This window comes from Erythrolamprus reginae, chromosome 7 (assembly GCF_031021105.1).
Source record: "Erythrolamprus reginae isolate rEryReg1 chromosome 7, rEryReg1.hap1, whole genome shotgun sequence".
Taxonomy (NCBI): Eukaryota; Metazoa; Chordata; class Lepidosauria; order Squamata; family Dipsadidae; genus Erythrolamprus; species Erythrolamprus reginae.
In genome coordinates this window covers 73597166-73614139 of record NC_091956.1, presented here as the reverse complement: position 1 = coordinate 73614139, position 16974 = coordinate 73597166, and the positions used below count along the sequence as shown (strand labels likewise).

The window sequence follows — 16974 nt, the reverse complement described above, 5'->3', positions numbered from 1 at the left end:
ACCCGGGATTTAAGATTTTTTTGCCTCTTCTTACAAACTGTTTTCACCTTACAAACCCACTGCCGCAGCTGGGATGCCCCGCCTCCGGACTTCTGTTGCCAGCGAAGCACCCGTTTCTGTGCTGCTGGGATTTCCCTGAGACTCCCCTCCATGGGAAACCCCACCTCCGGACTTCTGTGTTTTTGTGATGCTGCAGGGGAATCACAGCAGCGCAAAAATGGGCGCTTCACTGGCAATGGAAGTCTGGAGGTGGGGTTTCCCAGCGATGGGATCCTCAGTGAAATTGCAGCATCGCAAAAACACGGAAGTCCAGAGTTGGGGTTTCCCATGGAGGGGAGCCTCAGGGGAATCCCAGCAGCACAAAAATGGGTGCTTAGGCTGGCAAAAAGGGTGAATTTTGGGCTTGCACACATTAATCACTTTTCCATTGATTCCTATGGGAAACATTGTTTCGTCTTACAAACTTTTCACCTTAAGAACTTCGTCCCGGAACCAATTAAGTTTGTAAGACAAGGTATCACTGTATTATATATAATGTTTCTTTTTATTTTTTTACTAGTATCATGTATATGAATATTATTATATCTTTACATACCTCCAATATGTACTTGACAAAACAAACAAATAAATTACAGAGATGTAATAAAACAAACATACCTACATAAACACACACACAAACACAGGATTTAGTAGTCTATTTGAATACATCCAATGAAAGACATTGGATGAAATAGCCAATGAAAGGAAGCACAATTCCTACCATTAGCAAATTCCTCTGAATGGCTAACCTAAGTCTACTTATCTATAAGGTCATTGGTTCCGTCTTTCAAAGTAAAAGAAAACAGGTCCAATCACTATTATATGTGACAAGTCTTTGCATACTTGAAGACCACTAACACATCTCTTTTTCTTCTTTAGACTAAATTTACTCAAAGCTACAATTCTACTGAGCTTGGTTTTATCCCTAACAAGCTGAGCTGGAATCTCTGAGCAAAATATTGAGGCGAAACAGCTGTGGTGTCTGTTAATTCAATGGCCATCCATTAATCCCAGCACCCTGTTTGTGAGCCAGAAACTTCTGTCATTTTGTTTTTTATATATATAATTCCTCTGTAGCTACAGATTTTCCCAGGGAAGACTAATGTTTATAATGCAGCTAGTTTAAACAGGTTGCCTCACCTTTTTCTGCATACCCTATTAGGAACAAACCAAACTGTATTTGATTTAGGAAAAGAACAGCCTTGTTATTGATTGTATACAGTATAGTTTTCTTTGGCTTTCTCTCTTAGGACAAAGAGAACTTGTTTCTTACTATTACTATGTTCCGTAATGCTTATTCCCCTCCCTGCCAGTACTTTGTTTTGTGCAACTGTGCTGTTATAATGGCTTCTATCCAATTCTATTGTGCATTCAAAATATCATTTTGGTTAAGTCTACTAATATTTACTGATTTCAGGTTCCAGCACCTTTCTTTATTCAGTCCTCTCACTATCTTGGCAGGCAGTTTGCCAATATTCTTTTTAGATTGAAGTTCTCATAACTCACTAAGGCACTATTTCCTGTGACTTGGATTTTCCTGTCCTTTATATATCCCAAAGTTGCATGTAGGTTTTTAAGTAGCCTCTTCATTCTACGATGTATTAAACACATCTTTTTCACATATGCAGCCATCAAGCCAGGTTTGTTATCTTGTGTTTTCATTTTTTGTGTTTTCAGTTTACATTTTATCAAACACATTTCAGCTCACATTGAAATCTGTATAAATATTTTTAAACATTCTTTTTTTCTAAAGTATTAGCCACTCCTCTTTTTCCTGCTCCTTTCAAGTTTAATAATTACTTCCTCTTTAACATCAATATTAAATGACACACAAAATGTTGAATAACTCACAAAAAATGTTCAATAACAGAGAAGCCAGGACATTCCTTTGGCACTCCACTACAGATATTGTATAGTCTGGAGGACAGAAGGGAAAGGGGGACATGATCGAAACATTTAAATAAATAAATAAACAAACAAATAAATAAATATTGTTGATGGGATTTCCATGTTGATTCTCTGATTTGTATTTTTTTTTACTTACCACCTCCCTTTCTTTTCTATTAAGTCTTTTCCTTGAAGCATTTGTACTTACCGGTAATCATATTTAACTTAAGAGTTAAGCAAGTTTAACTCTTCAAATTCTCCCCATTTTCCATATCCTGGTTTTTTGCACTGTAATATATTGAGAACTGAAGTGATATCCCCAAGTTATTCCATAGTTATTTTCATACATCTTCCTTTTATTAGTTTCACTTCTTGACAATTTATTTGGTTCCCTATTTTCTGTAATTAAATGACTTTCTGATGAGACATGAGGATTATTTTCCAGTCTGTGAAATCTAGCCTGTATCTTGCCACGAATCCTTCATTAAACTATTGTCCATGGTCAAGGGGGCCAAATCCTTCAGGGATTAGCCACTGGTTTCAAGGATTCTTTCCTGTTACGTGGCTGGAAGTGTTAACAGATTGTTACTGTACAGTATTCGCAGGTCTTTCACCTTCCAACCCAAAGTCTCATAGTTTTGACATACTTATTTCTTCTGGCATTTATTTATTTATTTATTTATTTGTTTGTTTGTTTGCTTGCTTGTTTGTTTGTTTGATTTTTATGCCGCCCTTCTCCTTAGACTCAGGGCGGCTTACAACATGTTAGCAGTAGCACTTTTTAACAGAGCCAGCATATTGCCCCCACAATCTGGGTTCTCATTTTACCCACCTCGGAAGGATGGAAGGCTGAGTCAACCTTGAGCCGGTAATGAGATTTGAACCACTGACCTTCAGATCTACAGTCAGCTTCAGTGGCCTGCAGTACAGCACTCTGCCTGCTGTGCCACCCCGGCTCTGTCCCTACCGGAATGAACAGAATGAAATAATTGGTGTGTTTGAAGAATCTCAGCAGGCTCTTTTCTTAGGCCTTTGGGCCAGGAGTTTAGATTAGCCCAGTTGTTCATGTGCTTTTATGCCTGGAAGACATGTTATGGGCTATTAATTGTTGGACTTTAATTTTTGTACAGTGACCAGAATCACTGTTGAGACATGGATGACCAAATTGTTTAAATAAATAAAGTAAAATCCCATACCGGTCACATTTTTTCTTTTGATAGCTATCTTAGTAAACATCACCAAACTTCACATTCCTATGAAGTACTGTATACATACTTAGCTTTGATATAGTTAACAGCTGCTAGTATACTTTATAGCTTTTACCAGAAATCACACGTAATTCTTTCTATAGAAGAATCGCGGATTAAGCTTTGAAAATCTGCATTAATGTCAAAATATCTTTGTATTTGAAAGGCAGTAAGTAAATTTAATCTAACCAAACCATTTGTGGATTATAATTCTGCACATGGATTCATGCTATTCATAGTTTGGGTTTCTATTTAAACATTACATTTAAGGCTATTTAATATTATATGTGGTCTGCTGTTTTATATTGTTGGTTGTTTATTCTGAGTGGATTATTGTATTTCCATTGTTGTTCATTTAGTATTGACACTCCAATAATTTGAAGGTTGTAAAGATCATTTTATATGCAGTTATAGTTTAATCCAAAAATGATTAAATTTTATATCATTTCTCTATTTTTTTTGTTTTTTAAAAATTTTCAGTTTTTTTCTTCAAATATGCTTTCATTCTCTACTAACAAAGAAAGGCAAAAAAGAAAAAAATAAGGATAGCACTTCACTGTTGACTCAAAGGGGGGTGTTTGTTTTTTAAAGGCAAGTTGGATGATTATTTTGAGAAAAATAAAATTTAAATTTAATCTTTTAAAAAATCAGTTCAGTTGCCTCTAAAAAAAATTAAAACACCTTTGAGACATCATGATCTGGATGACTGAGAATTTTCATAGACAGTTCACAATTGACTGAAAGCAAAACTGTGCACCTTAATCCATGCCTTGGATGTATCTAGAAAGCTATTACTACCTAGATACCATATGTTGTGAAATACTAATTTACAATGAAAATGTAGTTATTTAGTATGCACTATATAGACTTCTTGACACTTTTCCACTTGATGCTCAAAATGAGCAATAAAGGTACATGAGGACAATGTAGCAACCAACCAACTTCAATTCTGAAAAATAACACAAAACAATTTTCATTCAGTTTTATTGGGGAGGGTTGTGCATGATAAAGGATACACATTTGATTTTGTTTTTCTTAGTGTTCCAAAATAAGGTAAAAGGGTTTTTTAAGCTCTCTTTGTAGGATAAACCATAAAAAATACCATGGCACACATGAATCTAAATCTACCTACAGACATTCTTCAATGAAAAGCTTTCATCCTCAGCCTTAACTAGACAAAGATTATACATCTATTAAAACTGATAAGGGAGAATAACAAATAACATAATCCCTACAATTTCAGTGTTATTTCCAGAGAAAATGAGGCTTAATAACTTTATGTACCTAACAATGAAATAGGAATGAAAGTGACATACAAAGATGGAATGTACAGAGCAACAATAAAATTAATTTATTCTAAGAACCCGAAGAATACAATGTTTGAAACAATTCAATTGCAAGCTCTGGGATATAAGAGTATATGCTACTTATTATGGAACATTCCCATGTCATAAAGGGAGGGGGGGGGAACCAAACTTTTGAGGTTAAGGCTGTGCACGCATCCAGTTCAATGTTGTACATTCATTAGAAGCTATCAACAACTAGGAATCATTCTACACTATAGGAAAAAGAGTATCTTTCATACATTCTTCAGAACACGTTTTTAATCACTGCTCACAGTTTAACAGCATTTTCAATGGATAGCATTTTGTTCTTTGCTATCATTTCTTCACACAACAAGCAAAACTTAATGGGCACTTTTTTCATATGGCAATGCTAAATCTTCAGTTATATCAAAGAAAAAGTAGCTGTAAGGTTGAAAGCCCTGTAATGTTTACAAAGGTCAACAATAATGAAGAACATTTTCTCATTACATTGCTGAAACTTTAAATTAGTGTAAAAACTTAACTAATTTAACAGCTTTTTACAGTTAAAAACCTTTCAATATACACTTTGCAAGTTTATCCAAAAATGAATTAACATTTTAAAAAAAACCTTATATCAAGCAAGTGTTTACACTGAATAAACACATATGCATTGCTCATTATTGCAGCTATAAGCACCACTTGATACAAGAGGGATGTCTGTTCTGCAAATATAAACTAAAACAATTCAGCCTCCCAGAGTCTGTTAATTCAGTTCACATTTGCAGTGCAGATATACCTTAAAAAGTAACTGTAGGTTTGGCAGAGTCACATATTTGAGCTGAATCTACACATGCTACTCTTGAATATTAATTTAGAAGACTAAATGCCTATATTCTGGTAAATGTTTATTTGGATCCAAATTGGTTTCTTATGAATGCAGTTCTGCAAAACTGCAAGTTTTACAGTAATCTCTAATCAGTTACTTCCTTCAGGACATAAATGCTTTAGTAGTGAGCTTTGGGAAATTGATGAGCAAGAAACAATCCAATTTTGACTAGGCATTTTTCAAGCACTCAGTATTAGAGTAGACTCATCTAAACTTATTTCAGCCATCTAATGATTCTATACTTTCAACTTCTAGCAAGGATCTACAATTCAACAGGCCTCTTCACCCCTTGGCCTTTTAGCTAAGATCAAGAGAAGTATTCAACAGATCTCTAGCAGCATCAGTCAATGTACAGTAACATGCATAACAAAAAAAATTATCAAACAGAAGGCCACATTGCCTTAACAAATAATAGCTTAGTTGCAAAGGAAAGAAGCGATAATTCGAAAGGGAATCAAATATCGCTAAGCATTACTAAGTTAATTTTTATTAGAACTGAGGAATTATTTTAGTAAGGTTTTTTAAGGAATGCATGGACATGCCTGCATGCGTCAGATACTATATATGTATCAATTTAGAACAATTTAGTCTCTACTCTATCCTTTATATAATGAACTGAAAACTACAGTAAGTTTTATTAAAATGAATATGAATATCCCAGATTTCTACCAGAAACATTTCCATTTAGGTCACTATAGGATTTGGCTTGGTATCCCTTTTTAAAAACTCAAGCAAATATTTGTATTTATCATATGACTTATCTTTACAAAAGTATTAGCATCTCAAACTTTAAGCCAGATTGGTATGACAATGTGCCTTGAATCAAGTTTGTAACAATAACATTTGGATCAATTTGTAAATGCCTTTTTATATCAAAAACTCAGTAACAATTACAATTTTGTTATTGTTCATATAATTAATAAATATTCATAAAATAATAAACAGGAAATCCAGTTCCCCATTAAAATTCAAACAGCTTGCAAATTGGTTCAGTGTTTAGGACAGATAATGTCTAGTTTGTATACCTTTGCAGACATTTTTTTTTAATTTATCCAAGAACTCTTAAATTAGATTCTTGGCATATTCTTTTTAAGACAATTGTTTTATAAGATTATTTGAAATTATTGGCTATTAAAGTATTAAAAGAATATTATTAGTTTAGATAGATCATTTTCTTTCTTTCAAATTTAATATTTAATTTAATATTTCAAAATATAGGCAATTAACTAGCAACAGTACTAATCACATAATTTCTTTTCTTTTGGTCCAATTAGAGCTGTCATATCCGTATTTTAGATAAGATATTAGGCTCCACCTATCCCAGTAGTGTAGATGGAATATATTTAGACAGCGCCATGATTGAAATAGGAAATACAGGTATTGTTTCAAATGTTGACAATACTGTCAGAAGTACATGCTTATATAAAGCCAGTGCCAAACGTCATTTGCTGTTGACTGCAGTTTTATTCTTACTTGGTTTAAACATGATTCAATATTTTGCCTCTGTCGGAAATCAAAATGAAACATACTTTGCACTCTGATGTGAAGCCAATAAACTAAAAATCACAAGACCTGTACCAAGAAGCAGGCATAAGAGAAGAAACTTTCATAAAAGTAAAATTTCAATTAGGGGAACCAAGAAAACGTATACAACAAAATTGCCTATAGTCAAAATTGAGGTTTTTTTAATGTTCACATTATCCACATTTGTAATGAAGAAAATTATGTGTTTTGGAATCTCAATGTAGCCTCACATTAATTAAGTATCTTCAATATCCCCCATTTATGTACAGTTACCAGAGACAATAACATTTTTGAAATTTAAAAAAAAATACCCTGCTTTGGTAACCCTTGACTTCCACCTCAAAATTTGTCACCTACCCAAAGTTCCTTTGGTAATATAAGATTTCTACTAGAATACACATAAGACTTGTTTTCCTGTGCAAAAACAAGCCACCGAATAAAATTGACTGCTTTCATAATCACTGTAAGAACATATATGAAGTATAAATGTCAGTTGCAAAATTAGTTAAACTGATATAACAGTCACCAATTGTTTTAATGAATTAGTCTGATATTAATTGGAACTTGATTCTATGAACTATCAGCAGTTACATTATCCTACATTTCCAGAATAAAGTTTCAGGTTTCAAGAAAATCCTGACCACATATTGAACAGTAGAAAAGTTGCTAGATATGTACATCAATCTACGCACCACAGAAAATGTGTGTTTGTTCTTATAATGCTAAAAATTAAGTTGTTAGGTCTGCCAATTAACAGAGAAAGGATTGTTCCGATTCTTTTAAAACTAAAATAAACTATTTAAAGTTATAAAGTAAACCTGAATATAAGTGGAATATCTACAATAATAATGTGATCTAGAAAATTTCCAGACATCCTGCTGGATTGAATATTATTACTAATACTAATTAGTAAGAATTTTCAAATGGGAAAATTTAAACAACTTCTCCCATCACACTTAAATAAATTCTGAATCAAGTACCTTCTTGAGTCCATTCCCTTCTTCATGTGTACATCCAATTACTTATATATCTATAAATGTCTGCACTACAAGTCACAGTTTATATCTCTAGTATTCCAGTGGCTTTGTGAAGGTTTTATTAAGGGGGATGTAGGGTCTCATTTATTAATCCTTGTGATAGGTTCAGTGCAGAGCATATAAATTTTATGCAAATTCTATTTAAACTAGGTCTGAAATAAAATAAAAGAATGAACATACTGGAGATTCCGCAGTTTTAAATTTTAAATAAGAAACAGAAGAAATATTTAAGAAGCGGAATATTATCTACACTGGCCTCTAGCAGCAGCTAGTAACTTCTTAAACATGATCATCCAATGCCAACCATTATTGTAAATATCTGTAGACTTTGAAGCAATGATTCCCAGAATCTGCAACAACAACATGACCATCCGAAGTAAGAGCCAAACCTTGAGGACCATAAAGTGGATCAGCAGATGTATTTATGTAAGATAAAAAGGATCCACTTCCATCAAAAACCTGTGAATTAGAGTAAAAGACTATAGTCAGTCAAAGAACAAAATAAATTTAAATGCTGTAGTTAATGCACATATATTATCTCCTTGGAAATCATATAGGCCTCAATTCTGCTGGCTTTTCATGCAGACTTGAAAACATAGTTTTGCTAATAGATATGGGGACCTGGGAGTGTAGTAGGCCCTGTGCAATGGCTGTATCGATTGTTACTGATGGGATGTGACCACCTGAATTTTATTATATTTTATTGTATGGTTTTGATGTTTTAAAATTGTTTTTATTATTATTATTATTATTATTATTATTATTATTATTATTATTATTATTATTATTATTAATTGGATTTGTATGCCGCCCCTCTCCGCAGACTCAGGGCAGCTAACAACAGTGGTAAAACAACATGAACAATCCAATTAATAAAAACAACTAAAAAACCCTTATTATAAAAAACCAAACATACACACAAACATACCATGCATAACTTGTAATAGCCTAGGGGGAAAGGATAACTTAACTCCCCCATGCCTGGCAACAAAGGTGGGTCTTAAGTAATTTGCGAAAGACAAGGAGGGTGGGGGCCGTTCTAATCTCTGGGGGGAGTTGGTTCCAGAGGGCTGGGGCCACCACAGAGAAGGCTCTTCCCCTGGGGCCCGCCAAACGACATTGTAAACCATTCTGAGTTACATATCTGAGATGGGTAGGTATATAAATTGAATAAATTATGTGTGTGCACGCACCCCCCACCCACCCACACATATACACAAGCACACAGAGAAGAGAGAAAAGAGAGAAAATTATTCAGCAGAAAGACCATAATTACCTTCTAGACACCAGTGGCTTTCTTGGTAACAAAGATGATACAAACAACATTGTTTCACCCAAGACTTGAATTTTAATGTATCACAAGCATATAAACTTACTAACTTCAGAGGGAAATGTTATTTACCTGTATTCGACTATTTCCCCAATCTGCTACAATAATATTCCCATTAGAATCTACAGCTACTCCTGTGGGAGCATTGAACTGTCCATTTCCTTCTCCATTAGACCCAAACTTCAGCAAAAATTCACCTTCCTGGTTAAATACCTGCATGATATTTAAACACAACACTTAAGAAACGTTATCCAAATTATCTGTAGAGGGAAAAGTTATAGTAACTTTTCATGAATGAGTTTTCAAAAATCATGATAATAATTATATTAAAATAATATAAACATTGACCAAAGGCATTGACAAAATTCTCATCAGTCAATTGCAAAATGCAGCTTTAACATCATCAAACAACATCTGCCTATCTCACTTCCTAGTGAAGGTATCAAGAGATTGTTTTTAAACATTGAAACAATAATTAATTCATTAAACAAGTTTAATGCAATCAAAACCAGAATTGAAGATTAGAAAAAGATTCAAACTGCAGATGGTGCAAAGAAGCAGAAAAAATAAATATCTCTATATATTCAGCTTGTGCAAAGATCACACAGAATGATTATAAACAATGTCCTTAATACAGTGGCCCAAATTACTTACTGGAACATCTGTAAAAATTATCAGGTGCCAGTGATGAAAAATTTGTGGAAGCATATAATTGGAAAATTAGTTGATTTTTTAAAAGTTAAACTGTGGGATTTTTGGGGGGGGGGGTGTATAAGTTTTTATTGTTTTTCCACACCTTACAGAGATTCAAATTCACATAACTCAAATTAGAATATAATACCAAATGTCAAATTCTTAATCCAAATTTCCTAATTATTTATCCAATTTATTCTGGTACATATCATTCATCCTGTGCTACCTCCTTTTCAAATCCTATCATCGGGATTTCAGATATTCTCCTTCGCCCTGATATGAATTCAAAGTGCCTTTAGCTATCTCAATTTCTCATGGCTATTTGCTGTTTATTTACCAAAACTGTGCCTACATTTCTTATATTCTTATTCTTACTTTTTGAAAACTCTCATCTTATCATAACTGCCCTTAACAAAAGAAATTTCCAAATTTACTTCTCTTTATATGCCAGTAAGGAAAGATACCATACATATCAAATCTTAAACTAATTATAACAATATCAATATACATAGGAGGAAAAGTTGTATTTTAAAAATTTTAAAAACGTATTTCCCATTTGTTTCATTCCTTTTGTTTCTTTCATTATACCAATATATCATTTCTGCTTTAACAAATCATAATCATTATATATCATATTATTGAATTATTTTTTTTAAAAAAGAGGATGCGAGACCAGGCCAGTTCATCTAGTGGGGCATGCCAGCCCCTACAGACCCCTGGAAGCGTCCCATGCATTACCTTCCCTTCAGGGCCAATACCCCAGGCATTGGGGATTCGAAACCTTTCCACAGGAAAGGTTCCAGCTGCCGGGGCCATCACACCCCGCCCCACTCCCAATACTGTGGGATTTCTTGAACATAACCCCAGATTTAATTGCAGTTAAAAAGAAACTATGGATAATTGATGTAGCAGAACCAGGGGCTAGTAGAATAGAATGACAAAGAGTAGAAGATTACAAACTGTCAAGATCTGAAAACCTAAATTAAAAAATTATGGCATAAAGTGGTAGAATGGTTATTGGCACACTTTGGTAAAAACACCATAAAGCTTTGGGATTAGGCCACCGGAAAGTTGAAATGTGTAGATTAATTGTTGATTGACAATAATACATTCTGATTTTTCAAACAATTATCTACCTTTCTTTATTTTGTCTTGTGTTGGAATCTGGCCATATACCCAACCATTCTTTTCATATTAGGAAATCCTGCACAACTAAACGACTGCTGCTTCTAACATTATGCAGTTGTCAACAACGTTGCTCTCCAGCTGAGAAATGTATACTAGCAAACTGTTCAATGTCTGCTCTTGTAATTCAATGCCTTCCTTTTAATCTAAACCTAAAAACAATTATTTCCTGCCTGATTTTGCAAGACAATGAAGAACCATCTAGAACTCTAGATTATTCAGTGGTTATTTAGTTTAAAACAAGTTATATAGCTTAATGGAGCTTGATAACAGTCTTCTCTTACAACACAACCTCTCTTACATAGAACGTATCTTTTGTGTTTCTTACAAATATAGAGTTACTGTTCTGTTTAAAAGCATCCTCAGACAAATAATGGTACAGGGGATGCAGAAAGAATACAAAAAGATACTGAATGTCTTTATGGTTTAAGCATTCAGGGGCCATTTAAGCATTAAAATCACTCTAAAATACTATATCAGAATTCTCTCTCTCTCTCTCTCTCTCTCTCTCTCTCTCTCTCTCTCTCTCTCTCTGTCACCTACCTACCTATCACATCTAGAAATTGCCCATCTCCCTCACAGAGTGACCCTGAATGATATACAAATATATTTAAACTATATAAGTATAATACAAATGTAAGTTTAAGCAAGAATAAATATTTATTGTATTTATTAATAATGTATAATTATAGTGCAAAATGAATTTAGAGGAACATCCACTGTATTTTTTGGAACTAAAATAAACAATATACTTATCATAGTTCAACATAAAAACATCAACCACAGAATTCCTTGAAGAATTGGTTACTTAATATGTAGTAATTACTCGAGTATTTTAATATAATCTGGAAATGTAATTAAAATTGGAATATCCATTTTTGCTTTTGTTCTTGTTAACAGGTTTTTTTTACAAAAAGTTCTTTATCAGTTTGAGACTATAAAAAAATGAATGAATACAAAATGTTCAAAGAACTAGTAGCATCATACCTTGACAGAGTGATTGTGGAAATCAGTAATAATAATTTCATTATTGTGGTTGACAGCTGCAAAATGAGGGCCTGTAATAAACACAGGAAGGTAAATAAAGAGCAGTATAATAGAGAAATATGAGATAATGATGATGAGAGGAACTATCTTCTTAGAAGCAGGGGGGAAAAATTGAATCAAAGAAAAAAAGACATCATTCTCATCTGACAGATAAGCATAAATTTAGACCAGGGATTGGCAACCGGTGGCTCCAGAGCCATATGCAGCTCTTTGGGCCCTCTGCCGTGGCTCTCTGTCACCGCAGTGGCATGTTTGGAGCCTTAGTGCGGGAACAAGGCACTCCTGCACTTGCCTTTGTCCGGCAACAGCATTCCACCTGGTACATTTGCTGCAAAGACTGCTGGGAAAGAACGGCATGGATAGAGCTTGTAGTACTACTACATCAATTACTAATTGTTGAGGCAACCTGCTTTAAAATCAAAGTCATGTACAACTCAATTAATGTCAAACTCCTGGGATTTTTAAATCTAATAAATAAGGCAGTATCAGATATTTATTTATTTACTTACTTACTTACTTACTTACTTACTCACTCACTCACTCACTCACTCACTCACTCACTCACTCACTCACTTACTTATTGGATTTATATGCCGCCCCTCTCTGGGGCAGCTTACAACATATAAAAACAATGCAACATCATAATTCAATTAATTTAAAACAATTAATCTAAAACCCCAATAGTATTAAAATTCAGTCAATGCCATTCACACAACAAACATACACTACACTCATTTGGCCAGGGGACTAGGTCTAATGGCCCCAAGCCTGGCGGCATAAATGAATATTAAGACTCTTGCAGAATGCGAGGAGGGCGGGGAGCTGATTTCAGAGGGCCAGAGCCCCCACAGAGAAGGCTCTTCCCCTAGGTCCCGCCAAGCAACATTGTCTAGTTGACAGGACCTGGAGAAGGCCAACTCTGTGGGGCCTCACCGGCCGCTGGGACTCATATGACAGATTGTTTCTCCCATTGCCATAGGGCAGAGGTTTGCAACCTTAAAAAGTCAGTGTCATTTGGACACATTTCCCACAGAAAAGAAAACACCAGGAGCCACAAAACCTGGCTGGGCATTGCCAACTCAACATCACTCCCACCCAGTCACATTATACTCCAATGAATGAATCTTTGTTTTGTTCTCTCTAGGTTTCACACCATTGAACCATATGAAAAACATAAAACAGTACTATTATACATCAATTAACAACTGTTACCTGCAAACTGCTTATCTCCATTTCCTCGGCTTCCAAATCGGGTTACTATTTTCCCATTTGGCTGGAAGATAAACACACAGCATGCTTTGTTGTCCACTACAATAATATGTCCATTGCGATCCACAGAAACACCTTTTGGCCCCATAAGTTTTCCTGATCCAATTTTTGCCTAGGGAAGCAAAGAAAGAAATTGAATTTCTTTTATTTTGACATTTCTCTATAATCTACTATTTTTATTCTAATTCTCAAAATTATACATTATAATATCTTTTTTGCCTGTTACTTGCAAAAATTCAGTAAGTAGTTTTCTAAGCCTCAGTAAATTTAGACAAAATCTCATGTTTCATTAATTTGGCCATTGCAATAAATTCTATCATTATCACTACTCATTCCTCTATTGTCAATAAAACCAGAACTTTCTGCAAATAATTGTGTTGCTGCAGTTGTTATTTTAATAAATGTATCTACTCACAGAAACATATGCCCGAGAAGCTTCTATTTTGTATGCAAGTCCAAGTGAAAAAGTTTTGCATACTTCTTTAAAGTCTAAAAATGTCAACAGGTCCAGAATATGATAGGGAATGATTCTCTAAAACTACTTATAAAGAGCATAAATTTCTGAAAGACAGAACATCATCATTAGATTTTGTTTGATTTTTATACCAGTGTTGACTTTTAAAGCTCTTTATTATTAACATTAGACTGAAGGACAGTTTCTTCTTAATTTGTATCACGATAAAGAGCCTATTCGTTTATTAGATTTTTTTTATCCTGTCTTTATTATTTTTATAAATAATTCAAGGTGCAACCATATTTAATATTTCTTCCCCCTCCTACTTTGCTCACAACAACAACTCCTGTGAGGTAGGTTGGGCTAAGAGTGACTATTATAGATGTATTTAAATTTTTTAGATTATATTAAAGGTCTACATGGTTGTCCTATTTATAAAGACTCTTTTTGCTACACTACCAATTTTCAGCAGTGGATTTTATCTGATCAGGGTTATAAAGTATTTAGTCTTATTTTGTGTGACTGTTGGAAGGCTCCAGCAACAATGACACTTAATTAGGCTTTAATTTGATATGCACGCAAAACACTCAATTTTATAGAGGTTTCTGACCATGTTTCTTTTTTATCATATTTTAAAATGTGGGTTGCATGTGTTTTTCATTTAACATATGCAACTTGCTAACTTTGAATTTGCCATTAGACCACCAAATATTGGGACACAAATATGCTGGCTTCACTGTTATGTATGTATTTGAATGGCAATTCTTAAAATTCCCAGAGAGACTAACCACATTTGGAAAACACTGGGGGAGGCAGCTTCATATACAGTTTCAATTCATTGTGTTGTATCACAATCAGAAACAGAATATTGCCATTTTTAAAAAAAAAATGTAAAGGCTGTGTCTCCTATCTATCTATCTATCTATCTATCTATCTATCTATCTATCTATCTATCTATCTATCTATCTATCTATCTATCTATTTATTGGATTTGTATGCCGCCCCTCTCTGCAGACAAGCTAAATGACCTGAGATTCCTTTGTGAAAGATGAATCTTCATCTTTCACAAAGGAATGCCACAAGCCACAGGAGAAGAGTGGCATAGAAATCTAATAGATAGATAGATAGATAGATAGATAGATAGATAGATAGATAGATAGATAGATAGATAGATAGATAGATAGATAGATAGAGATAGAGAGAGACATAGAGAGAGAGAGACAGAGACAGACAGACAGTCAGACAGACAAATAAGCCAGCAATATTAAGGAAATATATTTTAACTGTACACTCCTATTCAGATGTAGCTATCATCACATCACTTCTGCATCACTGCCATCTCTGCTATTTCTGCTATCACTACTAGATATGTGTAGGATTACAATTACAATTCAAATGAAATGTTTTCCTAATGCTGGGAAGGACAAACTAAGTATTCATAGAAGCATATGTATGTGGAGAAGATTTTGAAATTAATGCAAGAGACAATAAAAAGCAGTGATCAGACCTTGTCAATTACTGGATTCATTTTGCTCCTTAGCTTCATAATAAACAGCTATAATCTCATTCTTCATTGCTTTCCCGTCAGTCAATACAGGAGGAACACTTTTTGTTACTTATATCCCCTTATCAGCTTCAATCTGCCATTAACTATTAATTTTTAAAAAGGAAAATACATTTCCTTGTATTTTATATTTTGACTTTAAACCTACCTTAAATTTTCCATCAGAAGAGAATATGCTAACCCATTTGTTATCATAATCTGCAATAATGATATCACCACAAGGATGCACAGCTACTCCAGTAGGCCGCTGTAACTGACCAGGAGATCTTCCCCGTACACCAAAACGATTCTTGAACTGGCCATCGGTGGAAAATATCTATGATTTGTTTGGAAAAAAAACCCATAGCAACTTTCATATAAAATGCAATTGTTTTCATTACTCAACAGCTTTTAACATGCATATGAAATTCTGCTTCCCCTTAGTATAAAAAGACAATGTAAACAAATCTAATATTAAAAATAATCTAAAAACTTCAACATTCTTCATCAGTTTCTGTTAATAATTGTATTTTAAAAGGTTACTTTATGAATCATTATCACCTTGAAAACTTTTCATCATTTCAGCTTAGCATTTGAACCCAATTTCTATTCAAGACTAAATATATTTCTTCTATCTGTGAAACAAAGGACCAAGATCTGCTAAAATGTGTTACAGTAAGTTAATTAAGATTCAAAACACAGTCCAAACCTTATATGCAGGATGGACCTATTTTTATCAATCAAAATGAAAAAGTTATGGAAAGGTGGGTCAAAGATGATTAAAATAATATAAAGAGAAACTGAAAATGGAATGTATTATGTATGATGTATTTATTAGATTTGTATGCCGCCCCTCTCCGAAGACTCGGGGCGGCTAACAACAATATAAAAAGACAATGTAAACAAATCTAATATTAAAAATAATCTAAAAAACCCCAATTTAAAGAACCACTCATACATACAAGCATACCATGTATAAATTCTATAAGCCTAGGGGGAAGGGAAATTTCAATTCCCCCATGCCTGACGACAAACATACATGTAATTTGCCTTAATAAAAGAGGAAACAGTTCTGTGCATTTAATAAAGAAGTTTTAATGAAGAAACAAACCAATAAACATACCTGTACACATTGATTATTGCTATCTGCAATTAATATTTTCCCATTTGTAGATGCAGCTACTCCCTGAAGATTTGTAAATTCCCCTTTGTTTCTCCCTTTGGTACCTAAAACAAAACAAAATAGAAAAAGTAACCCGAAATTTCTCTTGCCAAGTGAATCTTGCTGCATTTTACACTCTTCTTTGTGACAGTTGTTAAATGAATCACTGCAATTGTTAAGTTAGTAACAGGATTGTTAAGTGAATCTGGCTTCTCCATTGACTTTGCTTCTCAGAAGATTGCAAAATGTAATCACATGACCTGCTGGAACATCATAATATGAGTCAGTGGCCAAGTATCAGAATTTTGATCACATGATTATTAGGATGCTGCAATGGTCATAAGTATAAAAAAATTATATAAAT

At 33.9% G+C, this 16974-nt stretch overlaps 1 protein-coding gene across 5 annotated transcripts in view; it reads right to left on the bottom strand.

The window, feature by feature from the left end:
• Positions 1 to 4141: 4141 nt before the first annotated feature.
• The window catches only part of TRIM2 (tripartite motif containing 2), a 68634-nt gene continuing 55801 nt past the window's right edge, over positions 4142 to 16974 (bottom strand). For 2 of the 5 annotated variants that reach the window (XM_070757841.1, XM_070757844.1), the window contains exons 7-12: positions 16572 to 16675; positions 15618 to 15785; positions 13395 to 13563; positions 12123 to 12193; positions 9330 to 9470; positions 4142 to 8386 (exon numbers count right to left, since the gene is read on the bottom strand). In XM_070757841.1, the coding sequence (XP_070613942.1) occupies positions 8234 to 8386; positions 9330 to 9470; positions 12123 to 12193; positions 13395 to 13563; positions 15618 to 15785; positions 16572 to 16675 (806 nt within the window). In that variant the 3' untranslated portion in view covers positions 4142 to 8233. Of the gene's footprint in view, positions 8387 to 9329; positions 9471 to 12116; positions 12194 to 13394; positions 13564 to 15617; positions 15786 to 16571; positions 16676 to 16974 lie in introns of those variants that run through there. The other 3 variants (XM_070757843.1, XM_070757842.1, XM_070757846.1) reach the window with 2 other exon arrangements.